The following is a 22626-nucleotide window of genomic DNA, read 5'->3' on the forward strand; positions in this document are numbered from 1 at the left end:
TGTTTCATAGAGGTTTAGAAAATACATCCTGTCTTTTCTCAGATGTACCTGGACCACCAGTCAACCCTAGAGTCACTGACACAACAAAAACAACAGCCGAATTGCACTGGGGCAAACCACTTAGTGATGGTGGGATGGAAGTCACAGGATACCTCATTGAACACAAAAAAGAGGGAGAAGAAGAATGGGTGAAAGACACATCTACACCTTTGAGAATAACAGAATTTGTTGTACCTGAATTGCAGGCTGGAGCCAAGTATCACTTCAGAATTAGTGCAATAAATGGAATGGGTGTTAGTAAACCAGCACAAACTGAGGATCTTGTTGCAATTATTGAAAGAGAAGAAATACCGGATCTAGAACTTGATGTAGAACTTAGGAGAACATTAGTTGTTAGGGCAGGGGCCTCTATTCGTATATTTGTTCCTATTAAAGGTCGTCCAACTCCTACAGTGACTTGGACCAAAGAGAATTCCCCATTAAGGACTCGTGCACACGTTGACAATACTGAATCATATACCTTATTGGTCATCCCTGACTGTAACAGGAATGATGCAGGAAAATATGACTTGACATTAAAGAATGCTGCTGGATTAAAGACTGCCTCTGTGAATGTAAGAGTGTTGGACTCTCCTGGACCTCCTCTAAATCTGAAACCCACAGCCATTGACAAAGAGAGCGTCACATTGCAATGGGAGATGCCTCTTATTGATGGAGGTGCAAAGATTACCAATTACATAATTGAGAAAAGAGAGTCTACCCGGAAGGCATATGCTACAGCAATCACACAATGTGGGACACGATCTGTTAGAGTTCCTGATTTAGGAGAGGGTTTAGAATATTATTTTAGAGTATCTGCTGAAAATGAATATGGCATTGGTGAAGCAGTTGAAACCCCAGACCCCATCAGAGTATCTCAGGCACCCACTCCACCACAAAATATTACTTTTACTGATGTCACAAAGAACACAGTCAGTCTTGCATGGACAAAACCAAAACATGATGGTGGAAGTAGAGTTACTGGATATGTAGTTGAGGCGCAAAAGAAGGGAACAGACCAGTGGGCCCATGTGACAACTGTTAAGGCTCTGGGCTGCATTGTAAAAAATCTTAATGAAAATGAAGAATATATATTCCGTGTGATGGCCGTGAACAATTCTGGAAGAAGCCAACCTTGTGTAAGCCGACTTGTTGTTATCAGAGAACAAAATTCTCTGCCAGAATTTGACCTTAGTGGTGTGTGTAAGAGGGTAGTTATCGCCAAGGCTGGTGATAACATAAAGGTTGAGGTGCCTGTTTCTGGACGTCCTAAACCAACAGTTTCATGGCAGAAAGACAATCAACCCCTGAAACTTTCACAACGATTATTGACTGAAAATACCTCCACTTCAACGATCTTAATCATTAATGAATGTTTAAGGAGTGACATTGGTATATATTCAATGACAGGGAAGAATATAGTTGGCTCAGTCACAGATAGCATTACGGTAAAAGTGCATGATGTGCCTGGACCACCAAAGGGGCCAGTTAAACTAGACAAAATATCACGTACGTTCATTGAGTTCTCCTGGGATGCTCCTGAAAATGATGGAGGAGTGCCAATTAATAACTATATAGTTGAAATGAGGGAAACTACGAGTCAAACATGGGTAGAATTGTCCTCATTGATCATTCGCACAACATTCAAAGCAACACGGTTAACTACAGGTGTTGAGTACCAATTCCGTGTCAAGGCCAAAAATAGATATGGCACAGGGCCTCCAATAACCTCAGAGGCAGTGGTTGCTGCATATCCATTTAAGGTACCTGGACCACCAGGAACACCCAAAGTTGTTGCTTTCACAAAGGATACAATTACAATTGGCTGGAATGAGCCTGTTTCTGATGGTGGAAGTGAAGTCACTGGTTACCATGTTGAAAGGAAAGAGAGGAACAGCATTGTCTGGCAAAGGATTAGCAAAACACTTGTGGCCGGAAATCTTTTTAAAACCACAGGGCTAGAGGATGGTATTGCATATGAATTCCGTGTGTTTGCTGAAAACATTGCTGGAATTGGAAAACCAAGCAAAGCTTCTGAACCAATCCTTGCTCTGGATCCAGTAGATCCACCTGGCCAACCTGTCCCCATCCATGTGTCCAAAAATGCTATAACTATTAAGTGGACGAAGCCAGAGTATGATGGTGGATTTAAGATTACTGGGTATTCTGTGGAAAAGAGGGACCTTCCATCTGGACGTTGGACAAGAGCTAACTTTACAAATATTATTGAAACTACTTTCACTGTAAGTGGCTTGACACAAGATGCATCTTATGAATTCCGAGTACTTGCAAGAAATTCTGTTGGTGCCGTCAGTAACCCATCAGATCCATCAGATCCAATTACTTGCAAAGATGACATTATAGAACCAAGAATTATGGTTGATGCCAAATTTAAAGATGTTGTGCTTGTAAAAGCTGGAGAGATGTTCAAACTTGAAGCTGATGTTGCAGGCCAACCATTACCATCCATGGTTTGGACCAAAGAAGGAAAAGATGTTGAAAACACACCCAAACTACAAATTAAAATGACAGATCTTACAGCAACCTTAATCAATAAGGATTCTGTTAGAAGGGATGGTGGTGAATTTGTTCTGACAGCAACAAATGTTGGAGGTTTTGCAAAGCATGTCTTCAATGTGAAGGTTCTTGATAGACCAGGACCACCAAGGGGACCTCTGGAAATTTCAGGTATAACTGCAGAAAAATGCATGCTCACATGGAATCCACCTGATGATGATGGTGGGGCAAACATTGAACATTATATTATTGAAAAACGTGAATCAAGCAGACTTGCTTGGACAAATGTGGCATCAGACTTGCAGGTTAACCAGTGTCAAGTAACAAAATTGCTCAAAGGAAATGAATACATTTTCAGAGTTATGGCAGTTAACAAGTATGGTGTTGGAGAACCTCTAGAATCTGAGCCAACCATTGCTGAAAATCCATATGTTCCACCAAGTCCCCCACAAACACCTGAAATAACAGCCGTCACCAAGGATTCAATGGTTCTCTGTTGGGGAGCACCAACAAGCAATGGTGGAAGCAAAATTACTAGTTATCGCATTGAAAAGAGAGACAGGATTAGTTTGCGTTGGGTTAAATGTAACAAAAAGAATGTTACTGACTTGCATTTCAAGGTAACTGGCCTTGTCCCAAGCCATGAATATGAATTCAGAGTTTTTGCAGAGAATGCAGCAGGAATAAGTGAACCAAGTCCTTCATCACCATTTGTGAAGGCTACAGATGCTCTTTTTAAACCAGGACCACCTGGCAACCCAAGAATTCTAGACACAACAAGTTCTTCCATCACACTTGCATGGAACAAACCAGCATATGATGGTGGTTCTGAAATCACAGGGTATATAGTCGAAACATGTCATCCTGGAACTGAGGAGGAAGAATGGACAATTGTCTCCCCTAAAGAGGGAGTAAAAGGAACTTCATTTACAATTACAAATCTTAAAGAAAATCAGGAATACAAAATTAATGTGTCAGCAGTAAATAGTGAGGGTATTGGAGAACCAGGATCTGTTCCTGGGTTACACAAAGCAGAAGAAAGACTAGTACCACCAGAGGTTGACCTTGATGCTGATCTTCGCAAGATTGTGAACATCAGAGCTTGCAATACACTGAGGCTTTTTGTGCCAATTAGAGGTAGACCAACACCAGAGGCCAAATGGACAAGAGAGAATGATGAACCTTTAGATAGAGCTACCATTGAAACTACATCATCTTTTACATCACTTGTTATTGGAAATGTTAATCGATTCGACAGTGGCAAATACAATTTGACTGTAGAAAACAGCTCTGGAACAAAGACTGTTTCTGTGATTGTTAGAGTATTAGATACACCTGGAGCACCACAAACCCTAAAAATCAGTAGGGTCACTAAAGAATCTGTGTCACTTGTGTGGGACCCTCCACTAAATGATGGTGGCTCAAAAATTAAGAATTATGTTGTTGAAAAGCGTGAGGCAACCAGAAAGGCATATGCTACAGTCAATGCTATCTGTCAAAAAACTACTTGTACAGTTGATCAACTCCAAGAAGGATGCAACTACTACTTTAGAGTTCTAGCAGAAAATGTATATGGCATTGGTCTCCCTATTGAGACTGGTGAATCAGTCAAAGTTTCTGAGAAGCCACTTCCTCCAGGCAAGATTACACTTAAAGATGTAACACAGAAAAGTGTCACATTATCATGGGAGAAACCTGAACACGATGGAGGAAGTAGGGTGGTTGCATATGTTGTTGAGATGCAGAGTAAAGGTAGTGAGAAATGGGTCCAAGCTGTGATTGTTAAGTTACCTGAAGCAGTTATTACTGGACTTGTGCCTGGTGAGGAATATATGTTCCGTGTTTCTGCAAGAAATGAAAAGGGAACCAGTGATCCTCGTCAAATGGGTGTACCTGTAATTGCCAAAGACCTTGTAATTGTTCCATCCGCTAAGCTGTTGTTTTCAACATTCAGTGTTTTGGCAGGAGAGGATTTGACAATTGATATTCCATATGTAGCTCGTCCCAATGCCACCATTTCATGGATGAAGGAAGCAGCTCCACTTAAACGAACAACCAGAGTAAACTTCTCTTCCACAGATTCACAGCTCAGTCTAGTAATTAAAGAGGCTTGTAGAGAAGATGTTGGTCAGTATAGCATCAAGCTATCAAATACAGCTGGTGAGACAACAGCAGAAGTTGGACTGGTTGTTCTTGACAAACCTGGTCCACCTGCAGGCCCTGTTAAATTTGAAGAAATAACATCTGAGAGTGTTACTATTTCTTGGAAGCCTCCTGAGTATGATGGGGGCTGCACCATTAACAATTACATAGTAGAAAAGAGAGACACATCCACAACAACTTGGCAGTTTGTATCAGCAAATCTAGCAAGAACTAAAATTAAAGTGGGAAGATTAAAAAGAGGCACAGAATATCAATTCAGAATTGCAGCAGAGAACAGATATGGCAAAAGCCCTCTCCTTGTGTCTGAGTGTGTTGTTGCACAGTATCCATACAAAGTGCCAGGACCTCCTGGAACACCCTTTTTGCAATCCTCCACAAAAGATACTATGGTGGTGGTGTGGAATGAACCTGTCATTGACGGTGGAAGCACCATTTTAGGATATCACCTTGAACGGAAAGAGAGAAATAGCATTCTTTGGATAAAATTAAACAAAAGTTTAATCCAAGACACAACTTTCAAGACTACAGGTCTTGATGAAGGCTTGGAGTATGAGTTTAGAGTTTATGCTGAAAACATTGTTGGTATTGGCAAGGCTAGCAAAATCTCAGAAGGCTATGTTGCCAGAGATCCTTGTGATCCTCCTGGAACACCAGAAGCAGTCAAGATCACAAAGAGTTCTGTTACAATTGTATGGACCAAGCCAGAGTATGATGGTGGAAGCAAAGTCACTGGATATATTGTGGAGAAGAAGGAACTGCCTGAGGGACGATGGATGAAAGCAAATTTCACTAATGTAATAGAGACTGAGTATACAGCAACAGGCCTTACAGAGGACCAGAAATATGAGTTCCGTGTCATTGCAAGAAATGCTGCAGGAGTCTTCAGTGATCCTTCATATAGTACTGGACCTATTATGGCAAAGGATGAGATCGAACCACCGCGTATCAGCATAAATCCAGAGTACACTCAGACTATTTTAGTAAATGCAGGAGACAGTTTTAAGATTGATGCTGATGTTCATGGGAAACCAGTACCTACAATACATTGGATGAAGGGTGAGCAGGAACTTGGAAATACTATACATCGTGAAATTAAAAGCACAGATAGCTTTACCTGTCTGACTGTAAAAGAGGCCAAACTTGCTGATGGAGGTCAATATACTCTAATGCTACGAAATCCAGGAGGAGAAAAAGTTGTCAAAGTGAGTGTCCATGTCCTAGATAAACCTGGGCCACCGGAGGGACCTATCTCCATCACTGGTGTAACCAGTGAGCAGTGCATTCTTGCTTGGAAGCCACCTAAACAGGATGGCGGCAGCAAGATCACTCACTATATAGTTGAAAAAAGAGAGACCAGCAGACTACTTTGGACTGTGGTTGAGCCCAAAGTTCAAGCTGAAGATCTTAAAGTAACAAAACTCCTGGAGGGAAATGAATACATTTTCAGAGTTTCACCAGTTAATCAGTTTGGTGTTGGTGAGCCACTACAGTCAAGTGCAGTTACTATCAAGAATCCATTTACACCTCCAGATGCACCAAAAGGAGTGGAGGTTTCTGAAGTCAAGAAAGATTCAATGGTCTTAACCTGGGAGACGCCCACAAATAATGGTGGCACTCCTATCACTGGCTATATTATCGAAAAACATGACAAAGAAGGTGTAAGGTGGACCAGATGCAACATGAACACAGTTACTAACCTTACATTCAAAGTTACTGGACTCCATGAAAACCACCTCTATGAATTTAGAGTTACCGCTGAGAATGCTGCTGGAGTTAGTGAGCCAAGTTCTGCAACTGTTTTCTATAAAGCTGTAGATCCTATATTCAAGCCAGGTCCACCAAATAATCCAAAACTGATAGACATGACAAAATCATCTGTTGTACTTTCATGGGGAAAGTCTATTTATGATGGTGGCTGTGCGATCCAGGGATACATTGTTGAAGCATGTGAAGTAAAAGCAGCTACAGAGGGGGAAAAGGTTTCAGAAGAAGGCAAGGCAGTTGCTGAGGAATGGACAATGTGCACCCCACCAACAGGTGTTAAACTGACACACTTTACTATAGAAAATTTGAAAGAAAATCAAGAATACAAATTCAGGGTTTGTGCAGTTAACAAAGTTGGTGTTGGAGAGCATGCTGATGTTCCTGGGCCCATCCTGCCAGTGGACAAAATAGAGGAACCAGATCTTGATATTGATCCTGAGTTTAGAAAGCTCATCCGAATTAAAGCTGGATGTTCTCTTAGGATGTTCGTTCCCTTCAGAGGAAGACCAGCCCCACAAATCAAATGGGAAAAAGATGGTGGGTCAGTTAAGGAAACAGCACAGATTGAGACCACCAGCAGTTACACTTATCTTGTGATTGATCAAATTAACAGGGCAGACAGTGGTAAATACACTGTGACAGCAGAAAACTCTGCTGGTTCAAAATCTGAAATTATTAGCGTTAAAGTCCTTGACACACCAAGTGCTCCCCTCAACCTTAAAGTGGAAGAAATCACAAAAGAATCTGTTACTCTTACATGGGAGCCTCCATCTTTGGATGGTGGAGCAAAGATAAAAAATTACATTGTTGAGAAACGTGAGAGCACTAGAAAAGCATTTTCCGCTGTTGTCACAAACTGCCACAAACTTTCATGGAAAATTGAACCACTTCAAGAAGGCTGCAGTTACTATTTCAGAGTGCTTGCAGAAAATGAACATGGAGTAGGGTTACCTGCAAACATTGTAGATCCCTTGAAAGTTTCAGAGGTGCCACAGTGCCCTGGAAAATTAAGTGTTGTAGATGTTACAAAAACAAGTGTCTCTCTAGCTTGGGAAAAGCCAGTTCATGATGGTGGCAGTAGAATTCTTCAGTATCTTGTTGAGATGCAAGTTAAGGGTAATGAGAAATGGTCTAATTGTGCCAATGTAAAATCATTAGAATGTGTGATTAGTAATTTGAATTCTGGAGAAGAGTATACTTTCCGAGTAATTGCTGTCAATGAAAAAGGAAAAAGTGACCCAAGAACACTTGCTGTCCCAGTGCAAGCAAAGGACCTTGTCTTTGGACCTGATGTAAGACCTGCATTTAGCAATTACAGTGTTCTTGTTGGAAAAGACCTCCAAGTTGAGATTCCAGTTTCTGGTCGCCCAAAGCCAAAGATCACATGGACAAAAGATGGTGCACCACTTAAATTCACAACAAGGGTCAACATTTCTAATACAGTGCACAGCACTATTCTTAGCATTAAAGAAGCAGCAAGAGAAGACAGTGGAATGTATGGAATCAATGTGTCTAATTCTGTTGGACAAAAAGATGCCTCTATTGAAGTTATCACTCTTGATAAGCCTGGCCCACCAACTGGCCCTGTGAGATTTAATGAGATAACTGTATCAAGTGTTACATTGTCATGGGATCCACCTAAGTTTACTGGTGGTTGTCCAATTTCAAATTACATTGTACAAAAACGAGATACAACAACCACAACATGGGAGAATGTTGCTAGTTCAGTAGCAAGAACAACACTGAAAGTGCAACGACTAAAGACTGGTGTTGAATATCAATTCAGAGTCATTGCTCAAAACAGGTATGGCAAGAGTTATGCTTTGGACTCTTCACCTGTCGTTGCTCAGTATCCATATAGAGAACCAGGACCACCAGGAACTCCATTTGTGTCATCCCTGTCTAAGGACCATATGATAGTTGAATGGCATGAACCAGTTTCAGATGGAGGTAGCAACATTATTGGATACCATCTTGAGAGGAAAGAGAGAAACAGCATTCTTTGGACAAAGATAAATAAGACAGTGATTCAAGAAACAAGATTCAAAACCAGTCCTTTAGAAGAAGGTATTGAATATGAGTTCAGAGTCTATGCTGAAAATATTGTTGGCATTGGCAGATGTAGTAAAATCTCAGAGGGCTGTGTGGCTCGTGATCCATGTGATTCGCCTGGAACCCCAGAAGCTATCCATGTCAGTAAAGATTCCATAACCATACAGTGGACGAAGCCAGAGTATGATGGTGGAAGTGTTATCACTGGTTATACTGTGGAGAAACGTGATCTTCCAGAGGGACGCTGGGCAAAAGCAAGTTTCACAAACGTAATTGAAACCAATTTTACTGTCACTGGGCTAACAGAAGGTGCCAAGTATGACTTCAGGGTAATTGCAAAAAATGCAGTTGGCACTATCAGCAAACCATCATACAATAGTGGACCCATTGCTGCACTGGATGAGGTAGAGCCACCAAAGTTCTCAATTGATCCAGAATACACCCAGGCCCTTATTGTGAACGCAGGAGATACATTTAAACTTGATGCTGATGTCCATGGTAAGCCACTTCCCACAATACAATGGTTTAAGAATGACAAGGAGCTTGAAAGCACACTTAGATGTGACATCAAAAACACTGACAACAGAGCATTAGTCACAGTAAAAGATGCAACCAGGCAAGATGGTGGAAACTACACCCTTCAGATCACTAATATTGCTGGCTCACAGACTGTTCCATTTCATGTGAAAGTGCTTGATAAACCAGGTCCACCAGATGGGCCTATTCATTTCACAGGTGTGTCCAGCAATAAATGCACTATATCATGGCAAGCTCCACAAGATGACGGAGGAAGCAGTATTACCCATTACATTATTGAAAGGCGTGAAACAAGTCGCCTTGCTTGGACTGTGGTCAGTAATGATTGTAAAGAAACAGTATACAAAGTGACAAAGCTTTTGGAAGGTAATGAATATATATTCCGTGTCATGGCTGCCAACAGTTATGGTGTTAGTGAAGCAATTATTACACCATGCATAATAATGAAGGATCCATTTGGTCACCCTGGATCACCACAGATTACTGAGGTAACAAATATAGCCAAGGATTCTATGACTATTTGTTGGAATGCACCAGACAGTGATGGTGGAAGTGAAGTTCTTGGTTACATCATTGAGAAAAGAGACAGATCTGGAATTAGATGGACAAGATGCAATAGACATAAAGTCACAGATGTATGTTTCAGAGTGCAAGGGCTAATTGAGGATCATGAATATGAATTTAGAGTATCAGCTGAAAATGCAGCTGGAATTGGAGAACCAAGCTTGCCAACTTCATACTACAAGGCCTGTGATCCCAAATTTAGTCCTGGCCCACCCATGCATGGGAATGTTGTCGATACAACAAAGTCTTCAATTACAGTGGCATGGGCAAAACCCCTTAATGATGGGGGATGTGCAATTCAAGGCTACATTGTTGAGATCTGCAAAGCCGAAGAGGAGGAATGGATTATGTGCACTCCCCCTACTGGCTTACGAGTAAACAAATTTGAAATTACTAAACTAACAGAACAACAAGAATATAAGATTCAAATATGTGCCATCAATAAATTAGGTGTTGGAGAACCTTTGGTTATTCCAGGAACTGCCAAACCTGAGGATAAGCTAGAGGTCCCTGAAATTCACCTTGATTCAGAGCTCAGAAAAGGCATTGTTGTCCGTGCTGGAGGATCAGTTCGAATCAATGTACCATTCAAAGGTAGACCGACACCAAATATCAAATGGACTAAAGATGAAGGCGAACTGTCAGAAAAGACAGTGGTTGAAAAAGGTCTTAACTTCACCCAGCTATCAATCGACTCCTGTGATAGAAGGGACTCTGGAAAATACACAGTGGTGTTGGAGAACAGTAGTGGCTCTGTATCTGAATATGTTGCAGTTAAAGTGTTAGATACTCCTGGAGCACCACTGAACCTTGTAGTTAAGGATGTCAAGAAAGACTCAATCACTCTGGTTTGGGAACCACCACTTGTTGACGGAGGTGCAAAGATTAAGAATTATGTTGTTGACAAGCGTGAATCTACAAGAAAGGCTTATGCAAATGTAACATCCAAGTGCATCAGTACAACCTATAAAGTGGAAAATCTTACAGAAGGGGGCATGTATTACTTTAGAGTTATGGCTGAAAATGAATATGGTGTTGGTTTACCAGTGGAAACAAAGACTGCTTCAAAGGCCTCTGAAGTACCTGAGCCAGTTGGAAAAGTAATGTTGACTGACGTAACTAAAACAAGCGCATCACTGGCCTGGGAAAAACCAGAGCATGATGGTGGTAGTAGGATTGTTGGCTTTTTGATTGAAATGCAGCCTAAAGGAACTGACAAATGGGGTGTAGCAACAAATGTAAAAACATGTGAAGGAATGGTCACCGGATTGACAGCTGGTCAGGAATATTTGTTCCGTGTTCTGGCATATAATGAAAAAGGCAAGAGCGAGCCAAAACCCCTTGCTGCTCCTGTTATTGCCAATGACCTCACAATTGAACCAAGCCTTAAGTTGCAGTTCAATACATATAGTATCAAATCTGGAAAAGACTTCAAACTTGAAATACCAATTTTTGGACGTCCAAAACCAAAGATCACTTGGACAAAAGATGGACAGTCACTTAATGTAACATCCAGAGTTACTACTTCAAACACATTAACATCCACAATCCTACAGATTACTAAAGCCTGTAAAGATGACTTTGGAAAGTATGCAGTTACAGCAACTAATAGTGTTTGTGCAGTTACAGAAGATATTGGCATCATAATTCTTGATAAACCTGGTCCACCCACAGGACCAGTAAAAGTAAATGAAGTCAGCAATAACTCTGTTTCCATTTCATGGGAACCACCAGAGTATACTGGAGGCTGCCAAGTGAAGCATTATATTGTTGAAAAACGAGAAACTACTGAAACTACTTGGCAAGTTGTTGCTGGATCAGTTGCAAGGACATCTCTGAAAATTACCAGGTTAAAAAAAGGTGCTGAGTATCACTTTAGAGTTATTGCTGAAAACAGATATGGTAAGGGTGCTCCCTTGGATTCAAAGTCAGTTGTTGTGCAATATCCTTACAAACCTCCTGGGCCACCTGGTACACCTTATGTTAAGTCTGCCACCAAGGATCAAATGATAATTGAGTGGAATGAGCCAGTTAATGATGGTGGTAGTTCAGTAATTGGTTACCACCTTGAGAGCAAAGAAAGAACAAGTATTCTTTGGACAAAACTAAACAAAATCCTTATTGCTGATACTGTTTTCAAGATATGTAACCTTGAAGAAGGCATTGGATATGAATTCAGGGTATATGCAGAAAACATTGTTGGCATTGGCAGAGCAAGCAAAGCTTCTGAGAGCTTTATTGCCCGTGACCCATGTGATCCACCTGGTACTCCTGAGGCTGTGACAATATCAAAGAACCATATTAAGATTCAGTGGACAAAGCCTCAGTATGATGGTGGCAGCAAGGTGACTGGATATATTGTTGAAAGGAGGGACTTGCCTGAGGGCAGATGGACGAGGGCAAACTTTACAAATGTAATCGAGACCGAATTTACAATGACAGGCTTAACAGTAGACAATCAGTATGAATTTAGAGTAATTGCAAGAAATGCTTCTGGTGTCTTCAGTGACCCATCTGACAGCACTGGACCAATTACTACTAAAGATGAAATCGAACCTCCTAGTGTTTCAATGGACCCTAAGTACAAGGATGTCATTGTTGTCAATGCTGGAGAGAATTTAGTTTTGGATGCAGACATCCATGGAAAACCCACACCTGTTATCCAATGGCTGAAAGAAGGAAAAGAAATGGCCAAGTCGTTGCGCATTGAAGTAAAAAGTGCACTGAATAATGCTTCTATTACAATCAAAGACTGTACAAGGTTAGATAGTGGACATTATGATCTTGTTTTAAGTAACAGCGGTGGAACAAAAACAATTCCAATAACAGTGAAAGTTCTTGATAGACCAGGTGCACCCACTGGACCACTACAAATTACTGGTGTCATGTCTGATAGATGTAACCTGTTCTGGTCTGAGCCCTCTCAGAATGGTGGTGCTAATATTTCCCATTATATCCTTGAGAAAAGGGAAACTAGCAGGCTATCATGGACTGTTGTTGATTCCAACATTCCAACTGTGAGTTACAAGGTGACAAAGCTTCTGCAAGGTGATGAGTATATCTTTAGAGTTAAGGCTGTCAACAAATATGGAGTTGGTGATCCATTAGAATCTGAGGCAGTTACTGCACGTAATCCGTACAAGCCCCCAAGTGCACCATCAACACCAGAGGCAAGAGAGATAACAAAGGATTCAATGACTCTGTCATGGAATGCACCAGAGAATGATGGTGGAGCAGAAATTACATGTTATCACGTGGAAAAGCGTGATAAGGAAGGTGTGAGGTGGACAAAATGCAACCGACAGAAGTTGAATGATTTGAATTTCAAAGTTACCGGTCTTTCAGAAGGTCATTTCTATGAGTTCCGTATTTCTGCTGAAAATGAAGCTGGTATTGGAGAATTTAGTGATTTATCTCAATTTTATAGAGCAGCAAATGCCATAACTCCACCAAGTCCACCACATCATCCTAAAGTGACAGATCACACAAGCTCATCTGTATCTTTGTCTTGGGGTAAACCTGCTACTGATGGTGGAGCATATGTCAAAGGTTATATTGTTGAGATGAAGGAAGTTTCTTCAGAGGAATGGATCATTTCCACACCACCAGCTGGGATACAAGCAACACGCCTAACAGTTGAAAACCTGAAGGAGAATTCTGAGTATAACTTTAGAGTCTGTGCAATAAACTCTGAAGGAGTCAGTGAACCTGCTGATGTTCATGGCTCAGTGACCGCATGTGAAAAAATGGAAGCACCTGAGATTGAACTTGATGCTGACCTCAGGAAGGTTGTTTCTGTCCGTGCAGGGGGATCCCTTCGCCTTTTCATTACAATTAGAGGGAGACCTGAGCCATCTATCAAATGGGAAAAAGAGGATGGAACTCTGACTGAGCGTGCCCAGATTGAGTCCACAGGTTCATATACTATGCTTGTAATTGATAATGTCAATAGATTTGACAGTGGAAAATACATCTTGACTCTTGAAAATAAGATTGGCACAAAATCTTCATTTGTCAATGTAAGGGTGCTTGATACACCAAGTGCTCCACAGAAGTTTGAAGTGAAAGATGTCAAGAAGGACTCAGCGACTCTCTGCTGGGAGCCACCCCTTACAGATGGTGGAGTTAAAATAACTAATTATGTTGTTGAGAAGCGAGAATCTACAAGGAAGGCTTATACAACTGTGACAAGCAACTGCACACAAACTTTCTTTAAAGTTGAAGAACTGCAGGAGGGAGGAATTTTTTACTTCCGTGTGTGTGCTGTTAATGTGTATGGCTTTGGTATGATGGCAGAAACAAAAACTCCTGTCAAGGTGGCACAGGTACCTATGCCTCCAGGAAAAGTAACTCTTGTGGATGTCACAAAGAATAGTGTGACACTCTCTTGGCTAAAACCTGTCCATGATGGAGGCAGCAAAATAATCTGCTACAATGTAGAGATGCAACCCAAGGGCAGTGACAAATGGGGTGTAAGCTGTACAGTTAAGGTTCTAGAAGCTACTGTAAGCAACCTCACACCTGGTGAAACATACGCTTTTAGAGTTATTGCAGTTAATGAGAAGGGCAAGAGTGAGCCTCAAGAACTTGGTGTGCCTGTTGTAGCTAAAGATATTGAAATTGAACCCTCAGTAAATTTGCTGTTCAATACCTTCAGTGTTAAAGCTGGGGGTGATCTTTCTGTGGAAGTTCCTGTAAGAGGCAGACCTAAGCCAGTTGTCTCTTGGAAAAAGGATGGTCTTCCTCTGAGGCAAACAACCTCTCTTTCAGTCATCAACACTCAGCTGTCAAGCAAAATTGTCATCAAAGAAGCTTCTATTGAACATGTTGGTAAATATGAAATCACTCTCGCTAATACAGCAGGTACCATGTCCACAGATATTGCTGTTGTTGTTCTAGATAAACCAGGGCCACCAGCTTCAGTAAAGGTTGATGCTGTGACTTCTGACAGTATTACATTGTCATGGACCCCACCAGAGTATAATGGTGGATGCTCTATCAATAATTACATTGTTGAGAAGAGAGATACCACCACAACAGAGTGGCATATTGTTTCATCAAATGTTGCCAGAACATCAGTCAAGGTTCCTAGATTGACTCAAGGCTCTGAGTACCAGTTCCGAATTTTTGCTGTGAACCGCTATGGAAAGAGTAAGCCAATCGACTCTCCATGCATTACTGCAGAGTATACATTCAAACAGCCTGGCCCTCCTTCAACACCCCGTGTTGTTCATGCCACCAAAGCGTTCATGTTGGTTACATGGAATGAACCTGTTAATGATGGTGGTAGCACAGTCCTTGGATATCATTTAGAACGCAAGGAAAGAACCAGTATTCTTTGGACAAAGGTGAACAGGATCCTAATTAAGAATACTGAATATAAAGTAACTGGCATTGAGGAAGGCATGGTGTATAAGTTCCGGGTCTATGCTGAAAACATTGCTGGAATTGGCAAGGCAAGCAAAACAAGCGAGTCCATGGCAGCAAGAGATCCTTGTGATCCTCCTGGTCAGCCTGTGATTACTAGCATGACCAAGTCTTCTGTATCCCTTTCTTGGGCGAAACCTGAGTATGATGGTGGAGCCAAAGTTATTGGTTACATTATTGAACGTAGAGATCTCCCACAGGGTCGCTGGGTAAGATGCAATTTTACCAATGTTGCAGAGACCTACTTTGATGTTACTGGCCTAACAATGGATGAACAATATGACTTCCGTATTATTGCAAAGAATGCTGCTGGACTGTTTAGTGAGCCATCTGATAACACTGGTCCTATTACAGTTAAAGACAATGTAGATCCACCACGCATTATGATGGATGTCAAATTTAAAGAAGTTGTGCTAGTTAAAGCAGGGGAAACCCTGAAGATTAATGCTGATATTGCAGGACGCCCACTTCCAGTTTCATCTTGGTCAAAGGATGGACATGAACTTGAACACAAAGCAAGAATTCAGATAACTGGAACAGATACTAATACTATGATAGTCATTAAAGACTGCAAACGAAGTGATTCTGGACAGTATTCCTTGACATTAAAGAATGTGGCAGGAAGTGTTACAACACCAGTAAATTGTGTTATTCTTGATAAACCAGGGCCTTCAGCAGGTCCCTTGTCAGTTACAGGCCTCACAGCAGAGAAGTGCACATTGTCATGGGGACCACCTCAAGAATCAGGTGGTGCTGAAATAACACATTATGTTGTTGAGAAAAGAGAGACCAGCCGTTTGGCATGGACACTTGTAGATGGAGAGGTCAAAACTACCGTATTCAAGGTCACTAAGCTCCTGAAAGGAAATGAGTATATATTCAGAGTTTTGGCAGTCAACAAGTTTGGACTTGGTGAAGCACTTGAAAGTGAAATTGTTAAAGTTACTGATCCATACACCATCCCAGCAGCTCCTACTAATGTGGATATCACAAGTGTGACCAGTGAAGCAATAACCATTACTTGGGCAAAGCCTAGTTCTGATGGAGGAAGTGAGATCCTTGGATACATAGTTGAAAGGAGAGAGAAATCTGGTATTCACTGGGTCCGTGTAAACAGAGAGCTTGTGACAGATCTAACAGCTGATATATCAAAAGTACGAAGAGGATGTGAATATGAATTCAGAGTTTATGCTGAAAATGCAGCAGGTTTGAGTCCAGCTAGTGATCCATCTGCTTCAGTAAAGGCTGAAGATGAACTTCTGGTTCCATCCCCACCATCTAAACCAAAGATTCTAGATCATACAAATAATTCAATTACTATTGCCTGGAAAAAGCCTTCATCTGATGGTGGTGCACCGATTTCTGGATACAGTGTAGAATATAAGAAATCTGAGGAAGAGGTGTGGGTTGTGGCTATTCAAATGACAAAGAGCAATGAATTCACAATTTCTGGTCTTACACCTGACGCAGAGTATGTATTTGCTGTTAAAGCAATGAATAAAGTTGGTGTAAGTGAGCGGTCACCTATTTCTGAGGCACAGTCAGCGAAAGACAGAAAAGAGGAGCCTGTGTTTGAGGTTGACATTGAAATGCGAAAGACTTTAATTGTCAAGCATGGCAATTCATTTACTTTGACAGCACGATTTAAGGGAATGCCAGTACCTTCAGTTACATGGAGTAAAGAAGAAGTGGATCTTAAAGCCAGAGCAAGCATTGAAACAACTAAAAACTGCACATCTATTACTATTGAGAAAGCAACAAGAAATGACTCTGGACAATACATTGTTAATTTAGACAATGGTATTGGAACTGCATCTTTGCCAATAGTAGTCAAAGTTCTTGATTCCCCTGGACCACCCACTAATGTAAAGATTACAGAAGTCACAAAGGATTCTGCTACAGTTACTTGGGAAGCTCCAGAAAATGATGGAGGAGATGCTGTTAAGGCATATCATGTTGAGAAACGTGAAGCAAGCAAAAAGGCCTGGGTATCTGTAACAAGCAGCTGTCACAGTTTGACATACAAAGTAGAAGACTTACAAGAAGGGGCAGTCTACTACTTCAGAGTTATTGGAGAAAACGAGTATGGTATTGGTGTACCTAATGAAACTAAAGATGGAACTAAGATTACAGGTAAGGTTACAGACAGATTTTAATTATAGGTGTTGTTTCAGAATGGCTTAATTAATTTGTGTTTTGAATATAATTTTAACTTTATACCCACAGAAAAACCAAGTCCACCTGCTAGACTTGGTGTTACTGCTGTCACAAAGGATAGTGTGACAATTGCATGGTCAAAACCAGAGCATGACGGTGGAAGCCGCATTACCAGTTACCTAATTGATGCCCTTGAAAAGGGCCAACAGAAGTGGGTTAAATGTGCCGTCGTTAAAACTAATACCCACACAATTAAGAGCCTGAGAGAAAATAGAGAATACTTCTTTAGAGTTCGTGCTGAGAATCACGCTGGTCTCAGTGAACCAAAAGAAATGATAATTCCTGTGGTTGTGAAAGATCAGCTGGGTAGGTGTTCATTCATTCCATTCCTTTCTATTCCATGTTTATCATATTCTGTATTTGACTTATTATTATGACTTATTTTGCACTTTGTTTTTTTCTGACTGTTAACAGATGCCCCAGAGTTTGACATGAAGAACTTCCCCCACAACACTGTTTATGTGAGAGCAGGATCAAATCTTAAGTTTGAGCTTCCTCTGTTTGGCAAACCAATGCCAAAAGTCACAATGACAAGAAGTAATGTTCCAGTTAAATGTGGAAAGCGATTTAGCTTTGAAGTAACCCCTGAAAGTCTAAATATCAATCTAAAGGAAAGTATTGCAAGTGATGCTGGAAGATATGACATTGTTGCCTCAAACACAAGTGGAACAACCAAGATGTTTGTAAACATCCTTGTCCTTGACAGACCAGGTCCTCCGGTTGGTCCCATTGAAGTTAGTGATGTGGGAGAGACAAGCTTGTGTCTTAAATGGCTCCCACCTTTGTATGATGGTGGCACTCCTGTCACAAACTATGTTGTTCTTAAACGTGAAACAAGTACCCCAGCATGGACAGAAGTGACATCTACAGTTGCCAGAAATGCTATTAAAGTGACCAAACTTACAAAGGGAGAAGGATACCAATTCAGAATAAAAGCTGAGAATCGCTTCGGCATCAGCGACCACATTGATTCTCAGTCAGTTATAGTGAAGCTTCCTTACAGTGAGTACTTCACGAATACATGCTTTGTAATTGTTTATAGTTGTCTGAATATTTGAAAATATAATTTTTTTTGTGTGTGTGTTTCAGCTGTCCCCGGACCACCATCATCACCATGGGTTGCCCTTGTGTCAAGGGAAAGCCTCACTGTATGCTGGAATGAGCCAGTAATTGATGGAGGAAGCCCTGTCTTTGGATACCATGTTCAAATGAAAGAAAGAAGCAGCATTCTTTGGCAGACAGTGAACAAAACAGCAATCTCTGCAACTCAAATTAGAGTGTCAAATATATGTTCTGGAATGATTTATGAGTTCAAGGTAGCTGCACAAAATGCAGCTGGTATTGGAAAGTTCAGCAAAACTTCTGAAGAAGTACTAGCCATTGATGCCTGTGGTAAGTTCAAATAATAAAAGAATCAAAATAGTATTATACCTTGTTTTCTGGATTATTAATTGTATATCAAATCCTTGTCTTTTATTTTAGAACCACCAGCAAATGTGAGAATTTCCGAGGTTACCAAAAATTCAGTTAGCCTTGTTTGGCAGAAACCACCATTTGATGGTGGAAGTAAAATCACCGGGTACATGGTTGAGAGAAGAGACGCTCCAAATGGCAGATGGACAAAGGCAAACTTTACCAATGTCATTGATACTAACTTTACTGCGTCAGGCTTGACACAGGATCAGTCATATGAATTCAGGGTCTTTGCCAAGAATGCAGTTGGTTCTGTGAGCAACCCATCACTGATTGCAGGTCCAGCAACCTGTGTTGATATTTCAGGTAAGTCTTTTGTTTTTTATATTGCTGAATATCTGGGTTTAATATGCAGAACAATATTCCATTATAACACACTCTTTATTGTTTAGGTGCACCAGTTATTGACCTTCCTCCAGAGTACTTGGATGTTGTGCAATACAAAGCTGGTGCATCAATTAAGATTAAAGTGGGAATAACTGCTAAACCATTGCCAACCATTGAATGGCTTAAAGACGGAAAGGAATTAGTGTCAAGTGCACAGCTGTCAATTGAGAACACAACTGATTCATCCGCTATCCTCATTAAGGATTCCACTCGTCTTAATACTGGAACCTATGAGATCAAAATCAAGAATGTGTTTGGCACAGCGTCTGCTTCTATTAGAATACAGATTCTAGGTTTGTAATCATTTGTCTTTTTGTCTCTCATAAATCAAAATTTGATGCACGTTCCACCCCTTATATATGTATATGTAAATAATATAATTTTGTTCATTCCATAAACAGACAAACCTGGACCTCCAGTTGGACAAATCGAATTCAAATTAGTCACTGCTGACAAGGTAATACTTGCATGGGAGCCAGTGGCTGATGAAGGAGGTGCCAAAGTAACTCATTACATTGTAGAAAAACGTGAGACAAGTAGAGTAGTGTGGTCCACAGTCTCTGAAGCAACAGAACAACGTATGGTAACTGCACAGAAGTTGGGCAGAGGAAATGAATACGTCTTCCGGGTCAGAGGCGTTAATAAATTTGGAGCTGGAGAACCTCTGGAGTCTGACCAAGTTATTGCCAAAAATGCATTCGGTAAGGGAAGTGTAAATGTAAAAAACAGTACAATGTATAGTTTTGGTAAAATAGATATGAATTGTTTGTGTATAAAAACAGTGTAATGTGTAAATAAACACCTGAACTGTTACTTAAATCACTGCTATCTTTTCAGTGACACCGGGACAGCCTTTTACACCAACAGCAACAGAAATCACCAGAACATCAATGCAGATTGTTTGGGATGTACCTGGTGTTGATGGTGGTAGCATGGTTACAGGCTACTATTTAGAGAGACGTGATAAAAAGAGTCTACGTTGGGTAAAGGTGTACAAAGACCCCATTAAGGACACCAAAGCGAAGGTCCATCATCTCACAGAAGGAAATGAATATCAGTACCGTGTATGTGCAATTAATAAAGCTGGGGAAGGTCCACACTCAGATGTTTCCGATTTCTACAAAGCTGCTGATCCAGTTGGTATGTATTGTCACATACATTTTTCAAAAATTGTATATTTATATTTAATTGAGAATTAAGGTGTTTTGACACATAGTTTGTATTATTTATTGTACTATCTTTTATCTTTTTTTTGTAAATTCCCAAGACCCACCATATGAACCAACTAAGCTGAAAGTTGTTGACTCAACTAAATCATCAATCACACTTGCGTGGTCAAAACCAGAATGTGATGGAGGCAGTGAAATCACCAGCTATGTTGTAGAGAAAAAAATTGGTCAAGAAGGGGAATGGACAGTGATTAGCCACAAGGGTGAAGTAAGAACTACAGAGTATGTTGCATCAGGTCTTAAACCAGATGTTGACTACTACTTCCGTGTATCTGCTGTCAACTGTGCTGGTCGTGGAGACCCAATAGAAATGGAAGAATCAGTCCAAGCCAAAGATATTCTTGGTATGTATTAATCTTGAAATAGATACATTCTTTGTATATACTATAATAATACTTTCTATTTGTAACAAATGTATAAACCTAATATCTCCACTCCACTTTTTGCAGAGGAAGCCCAGGTTGATACTGATGTTGCAATGAGAACTCACTACATTGTGAAAGCTGGTCAAGATATTGAAATTATGGTCCCACTTAAAGGCAGACCTGCTCCAGTTGTCTCTTGGAAGAAAGAAGACCAAAACATTGATAATGATCCTAAATATGACATTCACAACACAAACACTTCATCGTGTCTCCTTATTTCACAAGTGACTCGAAATGACACTGGTAAATATACCATTCAAATATCAAATGGTGTAGGAGAACCAAAGTCACTGACAGTGTCTGTTAAAGTACAGGACACCCCAGCTGCTTGTAGAAATTTGGCCTTTAAAGACGTTACTCGTGGAAATGTTACACTTTGTTGGGAGCCTCCTCTACAGGATGGTGGAGCAGAAATCACCAATTATGTTGTTGAGAAAAGAGATGCATCAAAGCGTACATATGCTTGTGTGACAAATAAATGTACAGAGACCACATATGCCATTGAGGAACTCTCTGAGAAGACGTCATATTTCTTCCGTGTATTAGCAGAAAATGAAAATGGAATTGGGGATCCGTGTGAAACAGCAGAGCCAATTAAAGCCACTGAGACACCAGGTCCAGTCAAAGAACTTGCTATGAAAGATTCCACAAAAACATCAGTAACACTACAATGGAACAAGCCAGATTATGACGGTGGTAGCATTATTACAGACTACATAATTGAAAAGAAACTACAGGGTCAAGATGAATGGTCACCTGCTGGCACAAACAAACACTGTGAACATGAAATTACAAAACTTAAGGAACTCACTGAAATGTTTTTCAGAGTTTGTTCAATGAATGAAAAGGGTAATAGTGACTTTGTTGAAATTGGACCAATTAAAGTAAAGGACTACATTATTGCACCAGAAGCGAACCTTGATGATTATCCTGATGGGCAAATCAGTGTGCGCTTAGGACACAATGTTCACATTGAATTGCCGTATAAAGGTAAACCAAGACCAGCTATTATTTGGTTAAAGGACAATTTGCCACTCAAAGAGAGTGACAGAATTCGATTTAAGAAGACCGAAAACAAGGCAACTTTAATGATAAAGAATGTGGAGAAAGAGAATGGTGGTAAATACACACTTACTCTTGACAACACATTCTTCAGAAGATCATTCCATATTCAAGTTATTACTCTTGGGCCACCAGCTAAACCTATCGGACCCATCCGTCTGGATGAGGTCAGAGCAGAAAGTATAACAATATCTTGGGATGAACCAAATGATGATGGTGGGGGAAAAATTACTTGCTATGCAGTGGAAAAACGTGACACCTCTCAGACAGAATGGAAGTTGGCTTGTTCAAATGTGACTGGAACATCATTTAAGGTACCTAATCTGATCAAGGGAACCCAATATCAGTTCAGAGTCTGTGCAGAAAACAGATATGGTGTAAGTGAACCTTTAGTTTCCCAAAATGTCATTGCCAAGCATGAGTTCCGACCACCAGGCGCACCAGGTCGGCCAATAGTTTACAATATAACAAGCGATGGCATGACTCTTCAGTGGGATAAACCCATTTTTGATGGAGGTTGTCCAGTCCTTGGGTTCCATGTTGAAAAGAAGGAGAAGAACAGCATAATGTGGCAAAAGGTCAACACAGTCTTGGTGAAAGAAAGGGAGTTCAGGGTTCTTGGACTTCTTGAAGGTCTGGAGTATCAGTTTAGAGTCTATGCACAGAATGATTCTGGACACAGCCGCATGAGTGATGCAAGCAAACCCGTTATGGCGGTTTCTCCAGTTGGTACGTTCAGCTACCATTGTGTTTTTTTACTAATATGTTCA

At 40.7% G+C, this 22626-nt stretch overlaps 1 protein-coding gene across 1 annotated transcript in view; it reads left to right on the plus strand.

Moving 5' to 3' along the window:
- ttn.1 (titin, tandem duplicate 1) overlaps positions 1-22626 on the plus strand; it is a 142360-nt gene that overhangs the window by 98066 nt on the left and 21668 nt on the right. The window contains exons 178-187 of the mRNA XM_073812032.1: positions 43-17196; positions 17290-17586; positions 17695-18282; positions 18370-18672; positions 18763-19059; positions 19146-19433; positions 19542-19841; positions 19978-20280; positions 20408-20713; positions 20819-22585. Coding sequence (XP_073668133.1) covers positions 43-17196; positions 17290-17586; positions 17695-18282; positions 18370-18672; positions 18763-19059; positions 19146-19433; positions 19542-19841; positions 19978-20280; positions 20408-20713; positions 20819-22585 — 21603 coding nt within the window. The remainder of the gene's footprint in view (positions 1-42; positions 17197-17289; positions 17587-17694; positions 18283-18369; positions 18673-18762; positions 19060-19145; positions 19434-19541; positions 19842-19977; positions 20281-20407; positions 20714-20818; positions 22586-22626) is intronic.

Source organism: Paramisgurnus dabryanus, chromosome 15 (assembly GCF_030506205.2).
Source record: "Paramisgurnus dabryanus chromosome 15, PD_genome_1.1, whole genome shotgun sequence".
NCBI classification, from domain to species: domain Eukaryota; kingdom Metazoa; phylum Chordata; class Actinopteri; order Cypriniformes; family Cobitidae; genus Paramisgurnus; species Paramisgurnus dabryanus.